The 12,324-nt window shown below is 44.7% G+C and overlaps 1 protein-coding gene across 1 annotated transcript; it reads left to right on the top strand.

The window, feature by feature from the left end:
• Positions 1–436: 436 nt before the first annotated feature.
• On the top strand, positions 437–3,496 carry LOC121560086. The gene is made up of 2 exons (XM_041873133.2): positions 437–923; positions 1,160–3,496. The coding sequence occupies exons 1-2, from the start codon at positions 587–589 to the stop codon at positions 2,680–2,682; spliced, it is 1,860 nt and encodes a 619-aa protein (XP_041729067.1). The 5' UTR covers positions 437–586; the 3' UTR covers positions 2,683–3,496.
• The last annotated feature ends 8,828 nt before the right edge of the window (positions 3,497–12,324 follow it).

Here is a 12,324-nt window from a genome sequence, read left to right as displayed (position 1 = left end):
TTGCCCTCCTACGGCCTCCTCCACGTCTCCTGATGTACTGGCCTGTCTCCTGGTAGCGCCTCCATGCTCTGGACACTACGCTGACAGACACAGCAAACCTTCTTGCCACAGCTCGCATTGATGTGCCATCCTGGATGAGCTGCACTACCTGAGCCACTTGTGTGGGTTGTAGACTCCGTCTCATGCTACCACTAGAGTGAAAGCACCGCCAGCATTCAAAAGTGACCAAAACATCAGCCAGGAAGCATAGGAACTGAGAAGTGGTCTGTGGTCACCACCTGCAAAACCAGTCCTTTATTGGGGGTGTCTTGCTAAGTGTCTTGCTAATTTCCACCTGTTGTCTATTCCATTTGCACAACAGCATGTGACATTTATTGTCAATCAGTGTTGCTTCCTAAGTGGACAGTTTGATTTCACAGAAGTGTGATTGACTTGGAGTTACATTGTGTTGTTTAAGTGTTCCCTTTATTTTATTGAGCAGTGTATATATCCATATCTACTCTCATACCGTTTGTTGATTCTACATTCTCTACCGAAGCTCTCATATGGGCAGCAGTACGAGGCAGCACAGAGAAGCAGCTCTCATATGGGCAGCAAGAACAAGGCAGCACAGAGAAGCAGCTCTCATATGGGCAGCAGTACGAGGCAGCACAGAGAAGCAGCTCTCATATGGGCAGCAATACGATGCAGCACAGAGTACGAGGCAGCACAGTACGAGGCAGCACAGAGAAGCAGCTCTCATATGGGCAGCAGTACGAGGCAGCACAGAGAAGCAGCTCTCATATGGGCAGCAATACAAGGCAGCACAGAGAAGCAGCTCTCATATGGGCAGCAGTACGAGGCAGCACAGAGAAGCAGCTCTCATATGGGCAGCAGTACGAGGCAGCACAGAGAAGCAGCTCTCATATGGGCAGCAATACGAGGCAGCACAGAGAAGCAGCTCTCATATGGGCAGCAGTACGAGGCAGCACAGAGAAGCAGCTCTCATATGGGCAGCAGTACGAGGCATCACAGAGAAGCAGCTCTCATATGGGCAGCAGTACGAGGCAGCACAGAGAAGCAGCTCTCATATAGGCAGCAATACGAGGCAGCACAGAGAAGCAGCTCTCATATGGGCAGCAGCACAGAGAAGCAGCTCTCATATGGGAAGCAGTACGAGGCAGCACAGAGAAGCAGCTCTCATATGGGCAGCAGTACGAGGCAGCACAGAGAAGCAGCTCTCATATGGGCAGCAGTACGAGGCAGCACAGAGAAGCAGCTCTCATATGGGCAGCAGTACGAGGCAGCACAGAGAAGCAGCTCTCATATGGGCAGCAGTACGAGGCAGCACAGAGAAGCAGCTCTCAAATGGGCAGCAATACGAGGCAGCACAGAGAAGCAGCTCTCATATGGGCAGCAATACGAGGCAGCACAGAGAAGCAGCTCTCATATGGGCAGCAATACGAGGCAGCACAGAGAAGCAGCTCTCATATGGGCAGCAGTACGAGGCAGCACAGAGAAGCAGCTCTCATATGGGCAGCAGTACGAGGCAGCACAGAGAAGCAGCTCTCATATGGGCAGCAGTACGAGGCAGCACAGAGAAGCAGCTCTCATATGGGCGGCAGTACGAGGCAGCACAGAGAAGCAGCTCTCATATGGGCGGCAGTACGAGGCAGCACAGAGAAGCAGCTCTCATATGGGCAGCAGTACGAGGCAGCACAGAGAAGCAGCTCTCAAAGGGGCAGCAATACGAGGCAGCACAGAGAAGCAGCTCTCATATGGGAAGCAATACGAGGCAGCACAGAGAAGCAGCTCTCATATGGGCAGCAATACGAGGCAGCACAGAGAAGCAGCTCTCATATGGGCAGCAATACGAGGCAGCACAGTGAAGCAGCTCTCATATGGGCAGCAGTACGAGGCAGCACAGAGAAGCAGCTCTCATATGGGCAGCAGTACGAGGCAGCACAGAGAAGCAGCTCTCATATGGGCAGCATTACGAGGCAGCACAGAGAAGCAGCTCTCATATGGGCAGCATTACGAGGCAGCACAGAGAAGCAGCTCTTATATGGGCAGCAGTACGAGGCAGCACAGAGAAGCAGCTCTCATATGGGCAGCAATACGAGGCAGCACAGAGAAGCAGCTCTCATATGGGCAGCAATACGAGACAGCACAGAGAAGCAGCTCTCATATGGGCAGCAATACGAGGCAGCACAGAGAAGCAGCTCTCATATGGGCAGCAATACGAGGCAGCACAGAGAAGCAGCTCTCATATGGGCAGCAGTACGAGGCAGCACAGAGAAGCAGCTCTCATATGAGCAGCAGTACGAGGCAGCACAGAGAAGCAGCTCTCATATGGGCAGCAGTACGAGGCAGCACAGAGAAGCAGCTCTCATATGGGCAGCAGTACGAGGCAGCACAGAGAAGCAGCTCTCATATGGGCAGCAGTACGAGGCAGCACAGAGAAGCAGCTCTCATATGGGCAGCAGTACGAGGCAGCACAGAGAAGCAGCTCTCATATGGGCAGCAATACGAGGCAGCACAGAGAAGCAGCTCTCATATGGGCAGCAGTACGAGGCAGCACAGAGAAGCAGCTCTCATATGGGCAGCAATACGAGGCAGCACAGAGAAGCAGCTCTCATATGGGCAGCAATACGAGGCAGCACAGAGAAGCGGGGGAAATGTTACGGCGGTATTTTGACATGAATGGGCTAGACGTGCTTTGATAACGCAACCTATGGATTACAGAATAAAGTTAGGAATTCTCATGCAAGACAGGAGTCAGGATTTTGGGTTTCAGTGGGATTGGGACTGGAAAGGAAACTAGCCTATCTCTAGGACTGGAGATCATGCCTCTGAAGTGTTAACAGACTTCATGTCTGTGACAGAGATGCCTATGTAATGAAAAGGCTTATCAAATTTGGTACTGTCTGAAGAGTCACAATGACCGCTCAAAGAGGCACACGTTACTTTATAGGCTATACTGTGGGGGTTATTAACTGCATGGGGGTTGTCTGTGTCAATTATGTGTGAGCTTTGAATTGATGGTATGCTAAAAGGCTTCCCTGCGACAACCTGTTTGGATTATGTGCTATTTTATTTTTGCTAATGAGATTGTTGTGTATTTTTGTGGAATTGCATTATTGCAACATTGGGGGAAAATATTGTAATTTCCTAGTTCTTGTCATAAAAACATTTCTGGGAATATGAAGAGTGTTCCCGGTATCCCGGTTACCCGTGTTAATCCCAACTAGGGCCAAAACCCAATGTTCACATCTGTTTCGGTTTTGTTTGAGTTTTTTACATTTTCAACAATGTAAAAATCAATCAGTATTTTTCGTTTCTGTTGACTGAATGAGGTCTGAATTCCCCTGTTCCTCCTCCTGGTATATAGCTGCCTAACTCATAATGTCTTTCTGTATTATAGAATAATTGTAGACAGTTACCGACATATACTACACATATACTACACATATAGTTACCCATATACTACACATATAGTTACCGACATATACTACACATATAGTTACCCATATACTACACATATAGTTACCCATATACTACACATATAGTTACCCATATACTACACATATAGTTACCCATATACTACACATATACTACACATATAGTTACCCATATACTACACATATAGTTACCCATATACTACACATATAGTTACCCATATACTACACATATAGTTACCCATATACTACACATATTTCAACATACAGTGACCTCCAAAAGTATTGGGACAGTGACACATTTTGTCGTTTTGGCTCAGTACTCCAGCACTTTGGATTTCCCAATAGAAATGAATGGTAAATAATGCATAGCATCCACATGAATGCAGAATTGTTTAGAAAAGTGACTCCAAAATGACACTGTATATTATTTACCATTCATTTCTATTGGGCACAAAATCATCTGAAACACAACCAAAACAAACAGCAAATGCATCCAACAAGTTTGTAGAGTCACAAGCTTGATGTAGTCATTGCGTGCTGTGAATATGGGACCAAATACTACACTTTTGACTACTTTAATACACGAGTGGATTTGTCCCAATACTTTTGGTCCCCTAAAATGGGGGGCTATGTATAAAAAGTGCTGTAACTTATTTACGGTTCACCCGATATGGATGGAAATACTGAAGCTGAAGGTCTGCACTTTAACCTCATGGTCATTGTATCATTTCAAATCCAGAGCGCTGGAGTACAGAGCCAAAACAACAACAACATTGTCACTGTCCCAACACTTTCGGAGGTCACATACAACCGTTGCTATGGGACCAAGAACACTGCGACAGTACTGTGATGTTTAAGGCACAGTCATTTATACTGTATGCTCTATCACTGTATATACGGTACTCAGAACGCATGTAGAAACATTAAGGTAATTACGGTACGGTTATAATTTAACCCTATGAAATAAGATATGAGGAGTATTAAACATTGATTTTACTACTAAGGAAGTCAATAGGTGGATGAACTGGACAAAACAGCCAACCCTCTTTACACCCCTCTTAGTTCAAAAGATGTTCACTCTGGATACAACCGTATCATAGCCGTCATGATCCACGTAGAGGGGTTAGTGGTGGAGTGGTTAGTGGTGGAGTGGTTAGTGGTGGAGTGGTTAGTGGTGGAGGGGTTAGTGGTGGAGTGGTTAGTGGTGGAGTGGTTAGTGGTGGAGTGGTTAGTAGTGGAGTGGTTAGTGGTGGAGCGGTTAGTGGTGGAGTGGTTAGTGGTGGAGCGGTTAGTGGTGGAGCGGTTAGTGGTGGAGCGGTTAGTGGTGGAGCGGTTAGTGGTGGAGTGGTTAGTGGTGGAGTGGTTAGTGGTGGAGTGGTTAGTGGTGGAGTGGTTAGTGGTGGAGTGGTTAGTGGTGGAGTGGTTAGTGGTGGAGTGGTTAGTGGTGGAGTGGTTAGTGGTTGAGTGGTGGAGTGGTTAGTGGTTGAGTGGTTAGTGGTGGAGTGGTTAGTGGTGGAGTGGTTAGTGGTGGAGTGGTTAGTGGTGGAGTGGTTAGTGGTGGAGTGGTTGAGTGGTTAGTGGTTGAGTGGTTAGTGGTGGAGTGGTTAGTGGTGGAGTGGTTAGTGGTTGAGTGGTTAGTGGTTGAGTGGTTAGTGGTGGAGTGGTTAGTGGTGGAGCGGTTAGTGGTGGAGTGGTTAGTGGTGGAGCGGTTAGTGGTGGAGTGGTTAGTGGTGGAGCGGTTAGTGGTGGAGTGGTTAGTGGTGGAGTGGTTAGTGGTTGAGTGGTTAGTGGTGGAGTGGTTAGTGGTTGAGTGGTTAGTGGTGGAGTGGTTAGTGGTGGAGTGGTTAGTGGTTGAGTGGTTAGTGGTTGAGTGGTTAGTGGTGGAGTGGTGGAGTGGTTAGTGGTTGAGTGGTTAGTGGTGGAGTGGTTAGTGGTGGAGTGGTTAGTGGTGGAGTGGTTAGTGGTGGAGTGGTTAGTGGTTGAGTGGTTAGTGGTTGAGTGGTTAGTGGTGGAGTGGTTAGTGGTGGAGTGGTTAGTGGTTGAGTGGTTAGTGGTGGAGTGGTTAGTGGTGGAGTGGTGATGATGTAAGTCAGTGAAACAGTAACCATTGACTGCTACAGACTGAGAGTGCTATAGTTTAACATGCAAAGCAGGTCACTATACCAATATGTGGATTAACACCATTGTATCCATCACTGGCGTTCATCGACATACGCTTTTAAAACAACACCGCCACAGATACATCAAATAAATTACATTCTAACAGAATGCCACATTTTATTGGTCTGGAAATGTAACATTTGAACAATGGTTGGCTGAGTGACTTTTTAAAACTAATGTGTAAAGATAAAAAAGAAAGAGAAGAGAATAGAACAGTGATTGATGTTGGATGTGAATGAAGGTCTGTTATGGTTATGATCAGCTGTTTGTCCTACGATCTCTGTGTGATTCTTAAATAGCACCCTATTCCCTATATAGTGCACTACTTTAGACCAGGGCCCATATTCCCTATAGTGCCCAGAGGACCCTGGTCTAAAGTAGTGCACTATATAGGGAATAGGATGCCATACGCTGTGAGTTTATATTGAAGTAGATGGTTTTCTTTTTTTTAACCCTAAAAGCCACTCTGTTTTCTATTGAAGTTTGTAAAATAAGCATTTTGAATGAAAAAAGAACAATATCTCATGCCGTAGTGTACTCTGAAATGTTAAAAAATGCCATTTAGATGAAAAAAGCTTGCTGTACGAACTTGCATTACCCCGTCGATTAAAGATTCTATTATTGAAAATATATTTTTTTGATGTCAAGTGACTTGTTCTACGACTTGTGTTTTGGTTGTGTAACCTAACACTGGCGCCTCCCTTCTTTACACTCATGGGAACACTCCAGCCAGGGAGTGTCCCAAATCTTACCCTATTCCCCAAATAGTGCACTACTGTTGACCAGTAAAAAATATATACTAAAAAATATAAAAACTCCCCAAGTACTGGTGTGCCAAGCTTGTAGCGTCATACCCAAGAAGACTCAAGGCTGTAATCGCTGCCAAAGGTGCTTCAACAAAGTACTGAGTAAATGGTGTGAATACTTATGTAATTGTGTTCATTGTCCGTAGTTTATGCCGGCCCATACCATAACCCCACCACCACCATGGGGCACTCTGTTCACAACGTTGACATCAGCAAACCGCTTGCCCACACGACGACATACACGTGGTCTGCGGTTGTGAGGCCGGTAGGACGTACTGCCAAATTCTCTAAAACAACGTTAGAGGCGGCTTATGGTAGAGAAATGAACATTCCATTATCTGGCAACAGCTCTGGTGGTCATTCCTGCTGTCAGCATGCCAATTGCACGCTCCCTCAAAACTTGAGACATCTGTGGCATTGTGTTGTGTGACAAAACTGCACATTTTAGAGTGGCCTTTTATTGTCCCCAGCACAAGGTGCACCTGTGTAATGATCATGCTGTTTAATCAGCTTCTTGATATGCCACACCTGTCAGGTGGATGGATTATCTTGGCAAAGGAGAAATGCTCACTAACAGGGATGTAAACACATTTGTGCACATGGAACATTTCTGGGATCTTTTATTTCAGCTCATGAAACATGGGACCAACACTTTACATGTTGTGTTTATAGTTTTGTTCAGTGTAACAATAGAGCGTTCATGGCTTGGTATTGCACCATTGTAACATTTGAAATATGATTGATTTGACACCAAGACGTTACTACCATGATATAACCACAATTTGTAACAAACGTTTTTTTGTGTGCTTGGGATGAATTCTAAGGTGGGACTTTAAAACGATCAGCCAATGAGAAGTTATCACAGGGATGGAGTTACCCAATGAGAGGCATAGAGCCTGTGGCTAGTATGAGTTAGATGCCTGCAGTAGGACCCCACCGTGCCTCACGTTATTATGTAGATTACAGTAGTCTCACGTTATTATGTAGATTACAGTAGTCTCATGTTATTATGTAGATTACAGTAGACTCATGTTATTATGTAGATTACAGTAGACTCATGTTATTATGTAGATTACAGTAGACTCATGTTATTATGTAGATTACAGTAGTCTCACGTTATTATGTAGATTACAGTAGTCTCATGTTATTATGTAGATTACAGTAGACTCACGTTATTATGTAGATTACAGTAGACTCATGTTATTATGTAGATTACAGTAGACTCATGTTATTATGTAGATTACAGTAGACTCATGTTATTATGTAGATTACAGTAGACTCATGTTATTATGTAGATTACAGTAGACTCATGTTATTATGTAGATTACAGTAGACTCACGTTATTATGTAGATTACAGTAGTCTCATGTTATTATGTAGATTACAGTAGACTCATGTTATTATGTAGATTACAGTAGACTCACGTTATTATGTAGATTACAGTAGACTCATGTTATTATGTAGATTACAGTAGACTCACGTTATTATGTAGATTACAGTAGACTCATGTTATTATGTAGATTACAGTAGACTCATGTTATTATGTAGATTACAGTAGACTCATGTTATTATGTAGATTACAGTAGACTCATGTTATTATGTAGATTACAGTAGACTCATATTATTATGTAGGTTACAGTAGTCTCATGTTATTATGTAGATTACAGTAGACTCACATTATTATGTAGATTACAGTAGACTCACGTTATTATGTAGATTACAGTAGACTCACGTTATTATGTTAGATGCCTGCATGGCGATACAGTTGTTTCAGTTGACTTCCAACCGCCGAGGTGGAGAGACTAACAGCGACCCTGGTGGAATAAGCCGGAAGTGCGGACAACCAAACTGGATGGGATCTCGACACAAGGACCAAATATATGCCAGTTTCTCTTGAAATATAGGCTACGTTTTACACTTACCCACATGCTGACATTGTAACAGGCTGTTTATTCATCCACATGCTGACGTTGAAACAAGCTGTTTATTCATCCACATGCTGATGTTGAAACAAGCTGTTTATTCATCCACATGCTGACGTTGTAACAAGCTGTTTATTCATCCACATGCTGACGTTGAAACAAGCTGTTTATTCATCCACATGCTGACGTTGAAACAAGCTGTTTATTCATCCACATGCTGATGTTGAAACAAGCTGTTTATTCATCCACATGCTGATGTTGAAACAAGCTGTTTATTCATCCACATGCTGACGTTGAAACAAGCTGTTTATTCATCCACATGCTGACGTTGAAACAAGCTGTTTATTCATCCACATGCTGACGTTGTAACAAGCTGTTTATTCATCCACATGCTGACGTTGAAACAAGCTGTTTATTCATCCACATGCTGACGTTGAAACAAGCTGTTTATTCATCCACATGCTGACGTTGTAACAAGCTGTTTATTCATCCACATGCTGACGTTGAAACAAGCTGTTTATTCATCCACATGCTGACGTTGAAACAAGCTGTTTATTCATCCACATGCTGACGTTGAAACAAGCTGTTTATTCATCCACATGCTGACGTTGAAACAAGCTGTTTATTCATCCACATGCTGACGTTGAAACAAGCTGTTTATTCATCCACATGCTGACATTGAAACAAGCTGTTTATTCATCCACATGCTGACGTTGAAACAAGCTGTTTATTCATCCACATGCTGATGTTGAAACAAGCTGTTTATTCATCCACATGCTGATGTTGAAACAAGCTGTTTATTCATCCACATGCTGACGTTGAAACAAGCTGTTTATTCATCCACATGCTGACGTTGAAACAAGCTGTTTATTCATCCACATGCTGACGTTGAAACAAGCTGTTTATTCATCCACATGCTGACGTTGAAACAAGCTGTTTATTCATCCACATGCTGATGTTGAAACAAGCTGTTTATTCATCCACATGCTGATGTTGAAACAAGCTGTTTATTCATCCACATGCTGACGTTGAAACAAGCTGTTTATTCATCCACATGCTGACGTTGAAACAAGCTGTTTATTCATCCACATGCTGACGTTGAAACAAGCTGTTTATTCATCCACATGCTGACGTTGAAACAAGCTGTTTATTCATCCACATGCTGACGTTGAAACAAGCTGTTTATTCATCCACATGCTGACGTTGAAACAAGCTGTTTATTCATCCACATGCTGACGTTGAAACAAGCTGTTTATTCATCCACATGCTGATGTTGAAACAAGCTGTTTATTCATCCACATGCTGATGTTGAAACAAGCTGTTTATTCATCCACATGCTGACGTTGAAACAAGCTGTTTATTCATCCACATGCTGACGTTGAAACAAGCTGTTTATTCATCCACATGCTGACGTTGAAACAAGCTGTTTATTCATCCACATGCTGATGTTGAAACAAGCTGTTTATTCATCCACATGCTGATGTTGAAACAAGCTGTTTATTCATCCACATGCTGATGTTGAAACAAGCTGTTTATTCATCCACATGCTGACGTTGAAACAAGCTGTTTATTCATCCACATGCTGACGTTGAAACAAGCTGTTTATTCATCCACATGCTGACGTTGAAACAAGCTGTTTATTCATCCACATGCTGATGTTGAAACAAGCTGTTTATTCATCCACATGCTGATGTTGAAACAAGCTGTTTATTCATCCACATGCTGACGTTGAAACAAGCTGTTTATTCATCCACATGCTGATGTTGAAACAAGCTGTTTATTCATCCACATGCTGACGTTGAAACAAGCTGTTTATTCATCCACATGCTGATGTTGAAACAAGCTGTTTATTCATCCACATGCTGACGTTGAAACAAGCTGTTTATTCATCCACATGCTGACGTTGAAACAAGCTGTTTATTCATCCACATGCTGACGTTGTAACAAGCTGTTTATTCATCCACATGCTGACGTTGTAACAAGCTGTTTATTCATCCACATGCTGACGTTGAAACAAGCTGTTTATTCATCCACATGCTGATGTTGAAACAAGCTGTTTATTCATCCACATGCTGATGTTGAAACAAGCTGTTTATTCATCCACATGCTGACGTTGAAACAAGCTGTTTATTCATCCACATGCTGATGTTGTCAGACTCCCCTGGCCGTCAGACTCCCCTGGCCGTCAGACTCCCCTGGCCGTCAGACTCCCCTGGCCGTCAGACTCCCCTGGTCAGACTCCCCTGGCCGTCAGACTCCCCTGGCCGTCAGACTCCCCTCCCCTGGCCGTCAGACTCCCCTCCCCTGGCCGTCAGACTCCCCTGGCCGTCAGACTCCCCTGGCCGTCAGACTCCCCTGGCCGTCAGACTCCCCTGGCCGTCAGACTCCCCTGGCCGTCAGACTCCCCTGGCCGTCAGACTCCCCTGGTCAGACTCCCCTGGCCGTCAGACTCCCCTGGCCGTCAGACTCCCCTGGCCGTCAGACTCCCCTGGCCGTCAGACTCCCCTGGCCGTCAGACTCCCCTGGCCGTCAGACTCCCCTGGCCGTCAGACTCCCCTGGCCGTCAGACTCCCCTGGCCGTCAGACTCCCCTGGTCAGACTCCCCTGGCCGTCAGACTCCCCTGGCCGTCAGACTACCCGGTCCTGATGACCTCCCTGCAGCTGCAGCCCGTATCAGCTTCTTCTCCAGCTTCCTCTTCCTCATCTTCCGGTGGTCAGCGGGGCAGAGCAGGTCCCCTGGCTGCGCCACAGACTGTCCCCAGACAGGATCAGCCCTGGCTCACCTGATGGAGGTCAAGTTTACATCTCTAAAGATTTGTCTGGGTTTAAGGGTCTCTTTTCCAAGCTTAAAAGGATAAACATTCACATGCAACACCACGGGCCAGAAGAGGTTGAATACATTGGCCATGCTGTCAATCCAGCATGACTTCTGCCGCGTTCAAAACAACTGGAAACTCTGAGCTAGGAAATCTCAGACTTCAGTGAGTTCAAGACATCTGGGAACTCTGATAAAACTAGCTCAGACTGGGAAAATACATTTTGAACGGTCATCCAATTCGGAATTCCAAGTCGGGAACTCGGGCCTCTTTCTAGAGCTCCGACCTGAAGATCACTGACGTCATGATTCAACCTTGTTTTTTTCAGAGTTCCCAGGTGTCTTGAAAGCCCCATAAATCCAGAGAATGCCAGACTTTGATGACAAAGTTTAATGACTAAACTTGCCCACCAGTAGGACCGCTGCACCACCTTCCTGTTCAAGTGAGCACAGCCCAACAAGGTGAGTCCAAAAATGTATTGTATGCTGCTGCATTAATGATGTAATATGCCAGGGAGATATATATACTGTAGCTAAGAAAGTAATACTAAGTGTATGTTGTGTATTAAGCTGTTAGTAGCCCATGTGCCTCACCCTAATAATTTGGTCCCTTTCCCCCTCATAACTTAGCCTACTGTTCTGACTTGGTGGTGCACATGTAGCCTATAGCCTTTTAGAGAAATGGAATCATCTAATATTGTAAGAGCTTTCATTGTCTGCTTATATTCCCCCTTTATTTATCCTAGGGTTCTGACTTGGTGTACAGGGAGAACACTGTAAGAACGGCCCATGTTCTGAAATCTGTCGCTGTACATTTCAAAAGTGCTGAACAAATAGTTATATTGACTACGTCCGTCCTAGCTCGCTCATTAATGTCTTAATTGAAATTACGGATTGCCTCTTATCGGCTTGTCGTTCCCTTATGCCATAGTTTGTACATCCCAATTGTCAGTAGAAACCACATTTGTTTAAGCAAGTCAGCCATATATCAGCGATGTTTCTTTAAAAAGTGATAAATGAGGCTGAATGAACTGTTTCGCTGCCAGACAAGGCTCCTCTGATAGCCAGGTGTAGCAGTGGTAAGGTGTTGGGACTCTGCTGTTGGGACTCTGCTGTCGGGACTCTGCTGTTTGGACTCTGCTGTTGGGACTCTGCTGTTGGGACTCTGCTGATGGGACTCTG

This window comes from Coregonus clupeaformis, chromosome 23 (genome assembly GCF_020615455.1).
Source record: "Coregonus clupeaformis isolate EN_2021a chromosome 23, ASM2061545v1, whole genome shotgun sequence".
NCBI classification, from domain to species: Eukaryota; Metazoa; Chordata; class Actinopteri; order Salmoniformes; family Salmonidae; genus Coregonus; species Coregonus clupeaformis.
The sequence above is the reverse complement of the archived record's forward strand: the minus strand, read 5'-3'. Positions and strand labels throughout refer to the sequence as shown.

Excerpts from the sequence above, each read along its gene's own strand:
- LOC121560086 (XM_041873133.2), top strand. The coding sequence starts at position 587 with ATGGGCAGCAAGAACAAGGCAGCACAGAGAAGCAGCTCTCATATGGGC. Across the intron at positions 924-1,159 it reads CATATGGGCAGCAATACGAG|GCAGCACAGAGAAGCAGCTC; the intron begins GCAGCACAGAGA and ends AAGCAGTACGAG.